Source organism: Rhinichthys klamathensis, unplaced genomic scaffold (genome assembly GCF_029890125.1).
Source record: "Rhinichthys klamathensis goyatoka isolate OS25496 unplaced genomic scaffold, OSU_Roscu_1.1 h1tg000110l_1, whole genome shotgun sequence".
In the NCBI taxonomy this organism is placed as follows: Eukaryota; Metazoa; Chordata; class Actinopteri; order Cypriniformes; family Leuciscidae; genus Rhinichthys; species Rhinichthys klamathensis.
In genome coordinates, this window is record NW_026606648.1 from 1,841,835 (window position 1) to 1,859,188 (window position 17,354).

A 17,354-nucleotide genomic window follows, 5' to 3' on the forward strand; every position below is an offset into this window, starting at 1 on the left:
GAACTACTCAGTCACCGCCTTCAGTCACCAACACAAGCACTGCCCACAATCCCACCCTCCTTTTGCCCAACTCCCAGACAACATCGTTGCTGAGCAACAACAACACGGACGTAAGGTACTCGTGTGTGTGCGGGTTGCGGGACTCCCGCAAAATAGAAATATCTAAAAATAAAACATCTAAAAACAAATAAATTGTTATTCATATGTTGCACAAAAGCAACAAGAATAACTAAAACTAAATAAAAACGATTTACAGGCAGTTTGCAGTGTTGAGCAATGTAGCCAATCACAGACATACATGTTGATTTCTTGAACGCAATGCCCAATCAGAAGCATTTAAGATAGAATCCACTCACCACTCAAAACTGAGTTTTTGTTCAGTGCTGAATTCTGCATGCTGGCAAATCCTCTGATTTTAACAAACGAAGTGTTGAAATTATGAAAGATTTATTGTGCAGTCAGCTTCATTGACAATAACTGAGCTTTGTGAGATCGTGATGAACTGAGATATCAGGTTTTTAGGAATTATTAAGAGAGCGCACTTTGCGCTATTTCTGTCATGCCAAACCATGCACGTAGTAGCCTATGCTTGCTTTTATGCTAAATTAACAGTGGTTTGTGAATGTTTATGCTTTAATAACAAATAATTTGGTTTAATTTACCTTACTTGTGAGCATCACCAAGCCACAGCAGGCTACAGAATACATGACCCTAATTACCAGTGTTTGGCCTGGCCGTATGTCACTCAGAAAACAACAGGCCAATCAGAAGAGAGGCTCATGAATATTAAGTAGACAGGCCAAAATCGACCTGTTCTTGGCAGAGCTCCTGAGAAAGGAGCTGTGAAAATATATTGAGATGGTTTTAATACAAATATATATTCTTAAGGACATCAAAACCTAAAATAAAACTTCAGAAAGGTGTGCAATATAGGACCTTTAAAGGATGTAAAGAATGTTTAAGCACAGCTGAGGCTGATCTGCAAAGCAAACTAAATGTATGTATTGACAGTATGGTTAAGTGGTTCGAGCTGAATTAATTGCAGACATTAAATACTTAGGGTTATGGATGTAGAATAAACCCCTTAGCAGCATGCTTGGGGAATATCAAATATCGAATGTTATTTTGTAAGAACTGTCTGTGACCAAAAAACAACACATGACAATGTATGACAGACATACCTCCGCTTTGTAATCTCTCTAAAACTGGGAGTTTCCAATAACTAGCCACATCAGAATGTGACAACAGGTGTGGTTGGTGTGACAGTAAAAACTCTTGATTTTCCCATTGTGTGATCTCACTGTCCAGATGCATAAAGTATGACTAAAATACTTAAATTCAGAACTCAGACAGAGATACAGTTGCATTGTGTATTGTTTATGAATTAACAGAATGACACATACGCTAGATGAATATTTGAAGGCTGATTTTAAGTAAATAAAAAAAAGTAAGTAAATAATGTTTTTTTTAATTGATACAAATTTTTGCCAGACAATGAAACATTGAAGTGGTCACCGGCTGTTCAGTTGCATGCACAGTTGTATGCATGTATATATAAATAATAATAATACTATTAATAATATTTATTTATATATAATCAATAATGTATAATTAATTTGTAATGAATACAAATAAAACACAACTGGGAAGCAAGACTCATTCATATTAATAAAATAAAAATATAATATAATTAGTAATGTATAATTAATATAATATAATAATAACAATTAATAATGTATAATTAATTTGTATAATGTGAATTCAAATAAAAACACTCACACACACACACACACACACACAACAGGGAACATTCTCATATTAATAACTCAATAAAAATATAATTTAACAATTAACATAACATAAACTAACATAATATAAAAAATGTATAATTAATTTGTATAATGTGAATACAAATAAAACACACAACTAGGAAGCAAGACTAAATCTCATATTAATAACTCAAAAAAATGAATATAACAATTAGTATAATATAATAATATAATTAAATATATGCATTTCTTGGGTCACGTTTTAAAAAAAGGCTTGAGAGAACCTTGAGAAAAGGTTTCCACCCTAAGACTGGGCGCAGAGTCAGATTGATGTCACTAAACAGTCTCTCCAGGTTAAAGTCGGTATCTGTTGTTTTAAGCAAGGGACTGTGCATTGAGATGACTGTGATGTGAACACCCTTTGAAAAGTGTAAGTGGGGAGAGAGGGGCGGCGTTGGCATGGTTACCTTGGAGGTCTTGGCGGGTGGTGAAGCTTTCGTGCGTGGGGAGCATGGGTCTCTCTTTCATGGGTACTCTCCGCGCTACGCAGATCAGACACGACTGGAAATCTAGTCATAGAGAGAGAGAAAATGATCAGATTAGTAAGAACAGATTATTAAAGCATTTTAAGGGTGCTAATGAATGATGAGGCATTGGTTGTGTGTGTTTGTGTGTGTCGTGGGGGCGGTGGAGAGTGGAGCGTGGGGTGATATGATGGAATGTGACCTTTCGTTTGTGTGTCATTGTGGAGGCTGACCCTGCTGTGCTGCTCCCATGGAGACTAAGTTAGAAAAGTCATCCCTCATCCACCCACAAAAAGATCATAAGAGAATCATAATGTCTCCAACAGCATTATGTCTGACACATCAGACATAAATGCATAAACAAGAACACTGTAAGTAACAGGATGTATTATATACACTACCACTCAAAGGTTTGCAATCAGTAAGTTTTATTTTTTCAGCAAAGACAATAAAAAAAAAGTTTATAATATTCTATTTGTTCTTTTGAACTTACTTTTAATTAAAAAATGCAGAAAAAATAAATAATAAGAAATGTTTCTTGAGCAGTAAATCAGCATATTAGAATGATTTCTGAAGGATCATGTGACACTGAAGACTGGAAACAGTGTTGCCATCACAGGAATAAATTACATTTTAAAATATAAAAAAATAGACAACAGTTTTGATAATTTGTAATAATATTTCACAATAATACTGTTTTAACTGTATTTTGCTCAAATAAATGCAGCCTTGATGAGCATAAGAGAACTAAAACCTAAAAAAATTGTACCGACCCCAAACTTTTGAATGGTACTGTATGTAGCCAACTACTAAAATTACATGTATACATATAATGTTTTTCATTAAATATCACAAAAAAATGTATCTTTAACTACATAACCATATACAACTATCATCAGTAAAGACATTTATTCAACTTTCCCACACCTTTAGTACCCGCTTCAGTTCAATAACATCACAACTTTATAACTCGCAGTTCATTAAGTGAGTCAGATTTTGATTCAGCAACCGCTCTGACTGATTCAGTGAGTTCATTCAGTGAAGGACTAGTCAGATTTATTCAAAAGCGTAACTCCTGTGTTTACGAGTCTTTTTAAATGATTCATTAAAAAACGGCTCATTATTGTATCTACTTGCTTGTGAATCACACTGCAGCTCATGTATTCCCTATGAACTTGATGTTGCTAGCGACATGCTCTACTTTTAGAGCTACAAGTCCTGTTGTTTACATCAGAGCTGATTTGAACAGGCCTTTACGTGCAAACACACGGCTGTTGTCGAGCCCCTTGGGTGGTCTTTACTACAAACTGCCTGAAGACCCAGCTTCACTGTCTCTGTAATAAACTCTCTCAGATATCCTTCTCCTCATACACACTCCTCCTCCAGCGGTCTTTCTGTCTCCTGCGCCAGGTTGAGCTGGCGGCTGAAAGAGCAGCTGGCACACAGCTAACACTGACGGGCCATAAAGAGAGACGCTTCATCACTCAACACACCAACAGTACCCAGCAAAAATTATACACTGTGTGTGTGTGTGTGTGTGTGAGAGAGAGAGAGAGAGAGAAAGAGAGAGGAAGACTAACATTAAATATCTCTCGTTGCCTCACACTTGCTGTTACACACACACACACTCTCTAAAACCCAGCCAGAGCCAAAACCAAAGCCAACACAATCCAGTGGAGAAGTGGGTCTCAAATGCACCCTGAACTCTGGGTGACTCCGAGAGGTGGAAGAGGAGGAAAGAAAAAGAGTAAATGAATCACAGACTGAAACATTTCTCTGGGCGGGACGCAGATGCACGTTCCACAATCACTGCTGTCAACCCTTTCGCCTTATTTTTCAGTAATTAGACGACTAATTTCTCTCGCACGCCAAGAATGACTGAGTGTTCCTTGTACATTAGTAGAGCGACTGACTCTGAAAACTCTTATACAATTCACTCCTTAACTCTTTCCCCGCTATTGACGGAAATTTCCGTCGTTTATGAGACAACGCTTCCTTGCCATTGACGGAAATTTCCGTGTTTTCATTGTTATACGGTAGAGGGCGCTATTACGCATTTTCTGAAAGAATACTAAATCTCCGGATCAAAACAGGTGAAAAAGAAGGAGAAACAAGCGATAGCATATGTAAGCACTCGTTGTAATAAGCAACAAAGTGACAAAAAATATATTAAATAATATATTAAATTAAGTATTGTGACAATACAATGGTACAGTGATGTATCAGATGGCAATACCATGGAGCTCCGAAACATACCATAATACCATCTTGGTATACTACAGTTCAAAAGCTTGGGGTAAGCAAGATTCTTTATTTTAAAGAAATTAATACTTTTATTCACAAAGGAGGCATTAAATGGATCAAAAGTGACAGTAAAGACATTATAATGCCATAAAAGATTTCTATTTCAAATAAATGCAGTTCATTTTGAACTTTTATCAAAGAATACTGAAAAAAAATATCTCTGTTTCCACAAAAATATTTAAGCAGCACAACCGTATTCGACATTGATAATAATAAGAAAAGTTTCTCTAGCAGTAAATCAGCAAATTACAATTATTTCTGAAGGATCATGTGACTGAAGACTGGAGTAATAATGCTGAAAATTCAGCTTTGTATCACAGGAATAAATTTAATTAAAATTTTAAATATATTCAAACATGAAAGTTATTTTAAATTGTAATAATATTTCACAATAACTGTTTTACTGTATTTTTGATCAAATAAATGCAGCATTTGTAAACATAAAAAAAAAAAAAAATGTTTGAATAGCAGTGTATGTTAAATTGCTACTGCCCTTGATGGTACGAGATCAGTAGATGACAGCACTTAAACAATTCTCATCCACTGAACCCCTAAGGAATAGTCAGTTTGCATGGCTGAAGCCTCCTGCTCCTCTTTGAAGCATTAAACCTTGAGTTTCAGCACCGTTCATGTGGCTTAAGTGTGTTTTAAGAAAGCGTGGCTCACCCTCTCCCTCCTCCTTGATGGACTTTGGTTCAGACACAGCGAAACACTGCATAGTCTCATATTTCTGCTGTGCCTCGTGATCCTGCGTCTCTTCGGCCTCGCTGTGAGGGTTCACGAGCATGCGGCAGTTGAAGGTGTGGCTGTTCCGTCGAGGATTCTCGCTGGACCACGGCACTCCGTTCACTGCGGGAGGGAAGAAAATAGACATCACTCACTGTCACTCATTTGAACCAGCATTCCCTAACTTTTCCCTCACTGAATAAAGGGGTGTTTACACTGACGGTGATTTACAGCAGCAAGGGACTGGAAGTCATTAATTTTCAATAAGAGTTGGCGATGTGAAGCGACATGAGAGACAGAGACTGTTGGCGATGAAACAAAGTTTAATGCACTTATTCCAATTAGAGTGTTCATGTGATCTGCCTATCAATCGTGTCACTTCAAGATCAACAGACAATTATTAAAGTATAGTGACTTGGTCACCTTCAGTGACTTAACTGGTGTTGGTATGTTTCTATGTTTCAAATAAATTGAATGCAAAAAAGTCGGAATATTTGCAAAACAATTTTCAAATAAAGCAGCGTTTCCATCCCGTGTGTTTAAAGTTCTGCATTAAAGGAAAATCTATTTTGTAATATCATGTTATAGATCTTATTGTGAACAATGTATCCGTTTATCCATGTATGCATTTCATTATTTGACCTCATTATGTTATCTAAATTTGAAAATGCCAGACTTTTCTCTCTCTTCTCCAATCATAGATTTACAATTCACATCAAAATACATGGATGGAAAGCTAGCTAGTGTGAACACACCCCTTAAAGGGATAGTTCACCCAAAAATGAATATTTTGTCATCATTTGCTCACCCAAGTTGTTCCAAACCTGTAAGAGTTTCTTTCTTTTGTTGACCACAAAGAAGTTATTTGAAGAAATCTTGGTAATCTAACAGTTGACGGTAGCCATTGACTTCCATAGTAAGAAAAAAATACTATATGGAAGTCAATGGCTACAGTCAACTGTCGGGTAATCAACATTTCTTAAAATACCTTCTTTGTGTGCAAAAGAAAAAAGAAACTCACACAGGTTTGGAACAACATGAGGTTGAGTAAATTCCAGGGTGAGATCCATAACCAATGAGTGTTTTCTGGTTGAATATATCATTTGAACCAATAATGACATGGTCATGATCAAGTCTTTCCTCTCTTTCACCTCATCAGGTGACCTTCCCCTCTACCGCTACTGGGGAAGGAGGAGATTCTGATATTCATTTCTGTAAATCCCAGTTCTTGATGCTCAATCTGATTAATATAATCACTGGATGGAAAGCGTAACTGCTCTAGTAATGCTACACTCAAGAGTTGAGGAATGAGTGTTTCCTGAAAAGTAGAGTTGGTCGAAGTGTAAATGAAATGAAAATAGCAAAATGGGAAGGAAACAATGAATGGAAAACAGAAAGAGTCTCACCATGTGACTTGGGCAGGAGGTTTTTGATGAATTCTGTATGATCTCCTACATGCAGGATGCTGTACACACTGGTGTTCATCAGCTCTTCCTGATTATACCGCAGGTACTGCGTCACGTTCTCCGACACAAACACGATGTTCCCCTCCATGTTCACAACAAAGAAGAAACCATCTAAGGCCTGGAGGAGAAAAAACACAAGGCTATTGGTACTGTGAGCACAAACATGCATCTAAAAACACTGATACTATTATATGACGAGCACAAGCAGACATTCGGGCTAAAGAACACGTCGGTGCTCCATCTTAAAGCTTAACCATTCAATGAGGAAGATGCGATAACCAGGAGAAACAAAACAAAAAGCCATCCAGAAAAGCCAGGAGTCCTTGTAGACTCTCGAAACAACAGATCAAGTGAAGTCAAGGGGATTACGGCACGAGTCTGAATTCATGGCCTTAAGATTGATCGAGTGGTTTGAACCACAACAGGCTGAACATAATGATCCGACAGCATCTTCACTTCTCAATTCAGGTAAACCATAATGAAGTAATTAGCTGCAGGAAAACAAGAAGATCTCATCAGTTGCAGTTAGGAGGTTATTTGAACAGGCTTCCTCTCGAAGCGATACTGTCAGGCAGGCGGACAGGGGAAGTGGAGCAAGTGTTTTCCCTCATTTCAAATGCAGATTACAGGCTACGGCTCAATTAGACTGCTTACTTGTGTCGCACATCCTGACGGGTGCAGTGAAGGCGTCTTAAAAAGGGAAACATCATAAGAGCTTTTTTTATGCATTGGTACTGCCGATACGGGATATATACCATCGTTCCAAAGTTTGGGTTCGGTAAGATTTTATAATGTCTTTGAAATAAGTATTTTATGCTGGCCAAGGCTAAATTTTTTTTTTTTTTACTGTAAAAATAGTAATGAAATATTATTATAATTAAAATTCCTGTATTTCTTTATTCCTGTGATGGTAAAGCCAAATTTTCAGCATCATTACTCCAGTCTTCAGTGTCACATGATCCTTCAGAAAACATTCTAATATGCGGATTTGGTGCTCAAAAACATTTGTATTACTATCATTATTATCACTATTATCAATGTTGAAAACAGTTGTGCTCAGTTCAAAAGGACGGCATTTATTTGAAAGTTATCAATTTAATGCATCCTTACCGAATAAAAAATAGTTTAATGTTCACAACCTTTAATTGTTAAACTGTTAAATGTAATCTTTAGCTAATATAAATATGCATCTTTCATACTATACATTTTATTTATACATAAACGGTCATGCTTAAATTCACCTATAGCATTAAAACATGGTTTTTACCATTTTATTTTTTGTTTATTCTGACAGAAGTTTAGAATTGTATTATTTATTAGTTATCAGCCATTAAACACAATTAATTAATCACCATATCGGCAAATTCCAAGTAAAGGTTCAGTTTATAAAAATTAATTATCTTAATTTATTTAATAATTTATTAAAAATGAATTATATTTTAATAAATTAAATGATTATGTTATAATATAGTATGCAAATTAAATGATTATATAAAATACTTCTAATCTCTGATCTTTAATGCGTTTGTCTGAGCGAAGATGAACTTTCTTGTCTGCTTGTGTCGGCAATAAAACAGCTCTCTCGAATCTCAGCGCTTCATAGCGTGTGACAGAAATGATATTGACGAGTCTAAATTGAAAGAACGCAGCCTTAAGTCAAGCATTACCTATCAAGATGGTGTCAATTAGGTCTCTGAATGCAGTCGGGCCCCTGAGGGCCAATAGCGATCGCTATAAAAGCTGCTGTTTGTTTTAGAATGTGGAGCAGCAGCTCGGAAATCATTCTTTAATCTGCGGCGGAGCGTAATAAGCTCTAAATCTTTTTATCAGCAAAACAAACACAACGTCTCTTCCAAACACAGAGAATTATTTCACAAACACTCGGCAGTGAAAAAAAAAAAACTCTCAAGAGAAGTAAAGAACAAGCGTGCAGACTCCAGAGACGGAAAAAGAGAGAGGGAGTGAGCGAAAAAAAGCCCACAAGTCCCTGTTTGTGCACTGCTCTAGATGTGGCCATCTGGTGGGCACATTCAGCAAACATCGCAGAGTAAACATGGAGGAATGCCAAATCCACCTTTATTTAGCCAAACTTATGCAACTCTTTAAAATGTGCTGATGGATGTGTATTGCAACATGAATGGAGCTGGGTGGGCCTGGCCCGGCCCGTCCTCACTGTCCCGCTGTGGGAGGTTACATAACTTCCTATACAAAGGAGAGACTGGGTCCAAGCTCATCGTGAGGTGCGGACACCGAAAACGGACACGCAACCAGTGGCACACTGAGCTTGGCCACAAATCCCCACACACTGCTTCGAAGAACACAAAGCTGCTTTAGCAGATCCTATGGCGAATCACACTTCAGCTTCAACCACCAAACAATGGGGTTTTTCACTGGGGCAGGGGGGCGTGCAGCACTGCAAAAGCTTCGCACAAGGCCTGTTTGTGTGCACGAGTGTGTGCGAGGTGTTTCGGTGAGTGTGCGTGCCCGGGCGACGCTGGAGGGGCTGTTATGGGTGTCGGGTGGAAAAGGGCAGTCGGCTGAGTTTACCCCTCTCTGGCCCTTTGTCACAAGTGGTTTTTAATTAGGTGCATTATAGCGTGTGGGTGTGAATTGTCCCTTCCTTCGGCCGTTTCAAACAGATGGAAGATCAAGCGCACAAGCACGCAGGCTATATTTGGCATCCGCTTCGTGTTGATTCGGTGACGGAGGACCTCGGAGGCTATAAATACCCCAAAGAGGAGAGGGTGTGAGAGGAAGATGGAGCGGCTGGATGGGTGGATTCATTCAGAGCTGGGCGTCCTGCCTGCTCGGCCGACCGACCAAAGTTGTCCGTTTGCACTACAGAGATTTGAACTGTTATTTAAGGGGGTAGTTCGCCCAAAAATAAATATTTTATTACTCCTTTCTCACCCTCAACCCATCAGCCAACAGAATTGGAAAAAAAACTGCTATCACGGCCAGCACATCTGATGTTTAATGTAGAGTCATGTGAAATGATATTTTAATGTGGGTGGGACTATCGACACCGCAGAACAATAGCCGCTTTCCGACCAAGTAGTTACAGGAACTTAGTTATAGGAACTGTCCACTTCTAAACAGTTCTAAGAACTACTCTCCCCCAAACTCGGTTTTGCTGTTTGCGTTCGCACTGGCCAAGCGGCCATAGGAACTGGTAGGAGGGGTAAGGGAGTGACGCAAGCACGGCGGCGGCGGCGGCGCCACATACAACAATAACAAACCAGCATGGAGGAGGCTATCGGAATGTTCCTGTTCTGCCTTGCCGGGAGCTTAATAACGAGTACGAACGGCGGCGTTTAAAGACTATGCTTGAGTTCTGTACAGAGAAACAAAGAAGACGAAGGCTCCAGCGTAATATGATCTTAAGTAATATAATGGAAGAAGATAGAAGAGCAGAGCGCAGGAGACAAACAAAACGACGGGTAAGTTTAGCAAGCATAGCAATTAGCTGGTTGAATCTGTTATGTTATGAGTTAGCATTGCATACATAGGCGAATTGCAACCATAGGATTGCAACAGACAGTGAATAAAATGTGTTGACACTGGGCGTGACTTGTAAGTTGAACCAATCAACGTAGACCTAGGGAAAGGGAACTAAAAAAGTCCTCGCTCTAGACTAGGTACTGAAAGAGTTATAGGAACTACAGTCTGAGGAACTAAAGTCTGAGGAACTAAAAAATCCCCAACTTAGTCAGGTCGGAACACGCGAAAAAAAGGTTATAGGAACGTTAGGTTCTAGGAACTGCAAAAGTCCCTCCGGTCGGAAAGCGGCTAATATAACACAGTTTGAACATTTCTTTAGATTCTTAATCGATTAAAACTACAACTAATGCTATTAAAATGGTTTTTGTAATTGAAATAAAGCAGAAATAAATGATACATTTTAGGGGGTGTTGCACGACACAGTCTTCAACTAAAAAGGTTAACTTACACGACAAAGGCGTTTATTTGCAGGTTTCAATCGGACGGCACATTTTTGAAAATGATACCGTTATAGTCTCTGTGTAAACTACAAAAATGCAAATTTGTGAAAACGTTGACGTCCTGCGCATGCATGTTACATGTTCAGTATTTAGGCGCGCAGATTCAACACGAATCAACTTCAGATTTTTTTGAGTCGGCATTTTTGGATTAAAGTCGAGTGCACATCGACTAGTTGCTGATGACGTAATTGATTAACAAATAAGCGTGTACCTCAAGCCAAGACTGGAATGTGCACATCTATGGTATATGACAGCGCTGACCACAAGGCTATTGCTCCTACAGAACAGCTTCTTTTTATTAGTTCTTTTGTCTTTGGGTCGTTATATTTCTCACAGATTTCTGTTCGTTCTAATACAGATAAAGATAATATCACATGCAGATAAAGTAGCACAGTAAAGATTACATTTATATGAATGCATTAGTGAGAGAGCGATTGCGTGTGAATTAATTCTACCTGGCAGCGTCTCTCTACTAATAGAGAAGATAATAAATCACAGAACTGTGTTGACGATACATTTCTGCGCTACTGAATGTTTCTGTGTGCGTACGATCTGTACGTGATGTCCAAGCTACTGTCTTGTCTGTGTGTATGTTACAATGAAGCAGCGCATTAGTTTAGAACCTAATTTATGTGTACAATAAGCTGTTTAAAATGTGCATTTACCTGATCAACTTTGAGCATCCAAATGGTATAATCAAACATATCTTGTGGAGCGCTCGGAGTATGCATTTATTTGTCAATTTAACTGTTGGAAACAGAGCGTAAAAGTGGACTCCAAAGATTTCTTATCCTGTTGCGCCCTCTATAGGTCATGATCAGTGACTAGTCAACGTCAAGTTTAAATCGTCATGGCAGATCATTAATGTCGACTGTGAAACCCCTAGCAAGGTGTTTCTTTAGTGACATCGCCAACTACTGGCCTAGAGTTTTTAGTCGTTTTCGCGGATTCGTGTGAATGGGGATCATTTTGACAACATTGTCGTCTGTACGCAAAACTTTTCAAAACCACCAAACCGTTTAAAAAAAAAAAACGTTTAAAAAAAAACTTAAAATTTTTTAGTACATCGTTGTTGTGTAAACGTACCCTTAGATGAAAAATGTTCACTTAAAAAAATGTACATTAAAAAGTTAAAGTACTAAATTTACTAAAATTAAAACTGAAATAAAAAATAAATGTTTTTAAATATTATCTTTAAATATTTAAAAAAAATATTATGAATAATAACAACAAAAATGACAAAAAAATAACACTGCTTCATGAAACGCATCACTATGCTTGAGCATGTTTTTCATGTCAAATTTTGTGCTTCTCAACTGTCAGCTCATGAGATCTTTATTGAGCAAAAGGATGGAGGAATTTGGAGATTTAAACATCAAATGCCTGCCAAATTTTTTAACACAACATACAAAAAGGCATTTTACGACTCTGTCCGCCATATATGGTTAACACTTGGCTCTTCCTCGTGCACGTCTGCCTGCATGTTCTGTGTAGCCTAGTAAACACACAGCACAACAGACCCACCTCCAGCATCATTGGTCCAAGGGCATCTTTGTCAATAACACTTTGGCCTGTCGACGACACATCAGCCTTCTGCACTTCATCCTCATTGGCTGCAGCAGCTTTTTCTACAGAGGAGAAAGATGCAGATAGAGTAACGGAAATATGATCAACATCACCGTCCACTATAATTTTACTATTTTATGTTAAAAGTCAAAGGGTGAATATAGGATGCACACAATTACAGTCATGTGATCATATATTGGGAAAAGAAAGATCATGTACAGCTGCCTGTGATTGAGATGCACATGAGAAAAGATACATGTTTTTTGCATGTCATAATATGTGTTATACTTTGCAAATTTGATGTCAAAGCAAGTCTAAAACATGATTCATGTTGATGAATTGCCACTGCCAGTGTATAAAACCAAGTAAATTATTTGGCTAAAGATTTGGCCATGAATTATTAAATGCCAGAGCATTACATTGTTACATTGGTCTCAATGGGAAACATAAAGGCAAGAAAATGGGAAAAAAGTCTTCCCAGAATTTTTTTTAAAAATTTTTTTTTAAATAATATGCAGTAAAATTAGACTTTGTAATGACACAGAACATTATTAAAGTGTTTTTCCTTTTATGTTCATACTTTTATTTGATGGACATCGCTCATATTGTTTAAATGATTGAACTAACCCCTTGCTAACCCCATATTTCTATTGCCTTTCCTTATAGTTGCATTATTCTAATTTGTATTGATAGCAGACATCCTGAAATACAATTAGGTGCATTAGTTTTACCTCCGTCTCCTTTCTCCTTGAATAGAGGACAAGTTAAGCATAAATTGGCACAGTTTACTCTGTCTCCCCTACTAAGTGAATACGGTAATTTGGTACGAAACTCAGTCCTCGGTTGGAAACATCAACATTTCCATATAAGAACCTAAAACCCTTCTTTAAACCCTGCAGAGTTTAAGTGTTTTATTTTCAAATTACATTAAAGGCACTTCATGTGGTCTTGCTAGCTTGAGCATATTAGCATTTCTTGAAAGGGCAGTTCTCTCTCTCCCTGCTCACTAAAGCGTTCATTTTATATTGCACACACGCACCTTTTTAAACCATTTTCTCACTCTTTCATACTGCCATGCGCTTGTTGAGACATGTTGTTATGGCACGCATCCGGACCTTAGCAACACATGAGGCAGAAGCTGTCAGGCTAAATGGGTGCATGTGAAGCCTCACATAACAGCCATGCAGCCAGCAGCCTGGACATGAATGGAACCGTCAATACACTCATGCGCGCACACGGACACCAAACAAACCATTATATAAAGAATGGAGAACATCGTTCTCCCAAGAAAATGACATGATTTGTAAACAACGCCGGCAAAGCTCTCACGATGGAGCTAAATTAGTGCATCTCAGAAAGAACTGGGACACATTTCACCACAAATAAAAAATAATAACACATTTTAATTTGTAGGGGGAAGATTTTTTTTTGTTATGTGTTATTTACAAAATCACAGAATAACAAGTTAAAAAATTCGTCAGTAATTAAGTGCAAAGTAATTTTGAATTCTTATTGTAAATAAAGGTTAATGGAATAGTTTGTCAATTGTGTTTTATTGCCAATAATTTTCATTAATTTTAATTGGTAAATAAAGTCACAATGAAAAGAAAAACAACTAAAAAAGCCTTTAAGCTAAATATAATTTCTTATTTTATTATGTTTGTGCTGATATATGACCACATAATGCTGGGAAAGTGGCTCAACATTCAATAACACGATTAGTGAATGAAGTGAGGTGATAACGCATCTTCTGAAGTTGAGTACCATAAAATATAAATAGCAGATGACAAACTTCAACTTGAATACAAAATAAAATTTTTGTTTTGCAACTAACTGAAATAAAATAAGTTGAAGTACTAAAACGACTAAAACTGAATTAAAAATAAAGCTAAACAAAAAAATAAAAAAACTGATAAAAATGACAAAAGCACATAACTAAATTAATTAAACAAACTAAAATGAAAACTGAAAATATAATGAAATATTACTAAATACTAAAATAACACTAACAATTCCTGCCGTCAGTGAAACATCCTCAATCCCACAATTCCCCAAGACCAATCTAACTTCCGGTATGTACCCATCTATTAAAGGTAGAGTAGTCCTCGGGATCATCAGTGGATGCATTGGGCTCACAGAGGACACGATAGAGAAGCAAACTGTGCTGGCATGATGGGTAGCCATATGGCAAAGAGAGAGGGCCATCCATCAGCCTCCCTCTCAGGCCGTTCTGGGATGCTCCAAACGCTGCTCTTTCCGTACATGTGCATGTGTGTCTGGGAGAGATACGCATGCGTACACTCCTGATGATGAGTGGATGTGAGCGTGTTGTGTGTCAGCAGGTCTTTGTGGTGCCCAGCAGGGACTGGTAAACCAGCACAGCTGCACCAGAGGTCCGGTAATAACTCATTCCCTCTCTCGTTTCAAACTCGGCTGCAAAACAGTTTCCTTTCCGTCAGCCAATCCCCGTCAAACAGAAAAAAAAAAAAAGCAATTTTATCTCCAGGAAAGCTGTGAATCAGGTCAGACCATCACTTCAACAGCAGATGGAAAGCCTTTAGGATCTGCCCTATCAGTCTCAATTCAAAGCCCCGCCCAAGACTCTGCTCTCGACCAATCAATGCACATCCTGATCATGGATACTAGGTCATGATGACTCTCCATGGGAGGACTCCAGATCACGTCATCTATTGGGTGTCATTCAATCTCTAAATTTATAAGCGCTGCCTCACTAATGAACAAATTAAACTGGTATAATTAAGAATAATCCAGTTTTGAAACTCGTTTTGGTTATTAAACGTCTAGCAGATGACCTACACAATGAGAACACCTATTTAAAGGCAAATGTCCATCAAAATGTGTTTTCTATACAAACAGGAAGAAAACTGTTCACTGCCACAATGTGTTAGCCGTGCTTGCTAGCATAGCTAGCTTAATAGCATATTATAATTGCACATGCTCATCTTGTACCCTTTTTGTACAACGTGAATTATCCAATCAAATCACAACTTGCTGAGAAAAGGTTTGCTAATATTTGGACCAGCAAGCAAACATAAGCAACCACCCATATCATAACACCCTATCAACCGCATAGCAATGCACAAAAAACTACTCAGAACACATAGCAACACCCTGGCAACCAATCACAACACCTTCACATCATGATGGCAATTTTTGCATAGGCAACATTCACTCAACGTCTTCGTCTGTGGAATCAAAAACTGACAGTTTAGTGACCATTCACTTTCACTGTGTGGAAAAGAAAAACATCAATGAAAGTGAAGAGTGACTGAAGGTGCGTTCACATTTTACTTTGTTTAACAATTTTTTGCTATCAGAATCCAGTCAATTTCAAAGAGGAATTCTGTGTAAGGGAGAAATATTTCTCCATGCAGATTTCGCAGCGGGTTCAAATAGGTAGCTACATTATTGACAAATGACCCACACAATTTTGCTAATGCGACCACAGCTTGAGGCTGTCGGTTCTTGTGCAGTTTGTGTAAGAAAGTCAGTCATGGAGTTTAAGTTGTTAGGATATGATTCTTATTTTTAGGTGACCTATGCATTTAAAGGTTAGTGCTGATCATTATTTGTATGTGATATTATCACCAGTGATTTCTGATATGTAATGATTCATGTACAGTCAGATCGTTTATTGTCGTATTGTCGTAAGTCAAACCAGTGACTAAACGGTCAACTTCACATTGTTTCTCTTAGTAGGATGAAAAATAACTTAAACTGTGATTAAATTATACATAGAAAGCGATCACAGAATGCTCCCTTTACAATCACTGAAGATGTTAATCAAAAAGCACAATTTTATTAGTTCTGGCCTGAAAAATCATCAAGTTATAATAAACAAATCTCTTGTTTACATTGTGTTTGTACTGTTAGTTATGATGAAAGCATTCGTTAGTGTGCAGAAATCGAGTTGCAATGACAAGATCGCTGCATTCCTGCGCTCAACGTGTCTGTGATTGGCTACAATGCTCATCACTGCAACCTTTCATGCCACGATCTAAATATAATGCTATAATCAACATTTACCACGATTAGTTAACCTTGAGAGCTGTAATAGTAAAAATGTGCTAAATGTTTTCGAGAGAGTTTCACATATAATAATTAGCTATTTCACATGCCAAGATGTTAGCCAATCACAGCAGTGGGCGTTTACACTGAAGTCTCACAGCAGACACGCCCCTTAAAACAGAGCATTCAAATTCATAGGGCTAAAAATCAGGGTAGGAAAAATGCCTAAATTATGACAATTTTGATGTAAAAATCATACTAACATTATAAGTGCACCCCCGGAAACATTATAAAAGAATAAAATAATGCGATTCATGACCCCCTTAAAACAATAATCCATAAAATTCCTTTTGTAATACTTGTGACTTAAATTAGTCATATCATATACATTATATATATATATATATATATATATATATATATATATATATATATATATTAGGGCTGTCAAACGATTAATCACGATTAATCGCATCCAAAATAAAAGTTTGTGTTTACATAATATATGTGTGTGCACTGTGTATAATTATTTTTAATACATAAATACCCACAAATGCATGTGTATTTAAGAAATATTTGCATGTATATACTGTATATAGACTGAATGTAGCCTATATATAATGTATATTTTATATAAATATAAACATTTTATATATAAATAACATATTTTTCTTAAATATATACATGTGTGCATTTATATACAAAATAATTATACACAGTACACACACATATATTATGTAAACACAAACTTTTATTTTGGATGCGATTAATCGTTTGACAGCCCTAATATATATATATATATATATATATTTTTTCACCCATCACACACAATAGAATCCATAGACTACCTCTCAATGAAAGTAAAACATCTCTTCAAAGAGAGATTTGTTGCTATGGGTCTGAATAAAATGTGAAGAACATAGAATCGTAAGCCTTTTAAACGAAAGCAGTTTCTGGTTAAAAGGGCTT

At 37.2% G+C, this 17,354-nt stretch overlaps 1 protein-coding gene across 4 annotated transcripts in view; it reads right to left on the minus strand.

Moving 5' to 3' along the window:
* The window catches only part of ncoa2 (nuclear receptor coactivator 2), a 102,824-nt gene that overhangs the window by 31,916 nt on the left and 53,554 nt on the right, over positions 1–17,354 (minus strand). For all 4 annotated transcript variants that reach the window (XM_056254104.1, XM_056254106.1, XM_056254103.1 and 1 more), the window contains exons 5-8: positions 12,315–12,418; positions 6,730–6,907; positions 5,264–5,446; positions 2,237–2,338 (exon numbers count right to left, since the gene is read on the minus strand). In XM_056254104.1, coding sequence (XP_056110079.1) covers positions 2,237–2,338; positions 5,264–5,446; positions 6,730–6,907; positions 12,315–12,418 — 567 coding nt within the window. The remainder of the gene's footprint in view (positions 1–2,236; positions 2,339–5,263; positions 5,447–6,729; positions 6,908–12,314; positions 12,419–17,354) is intronic.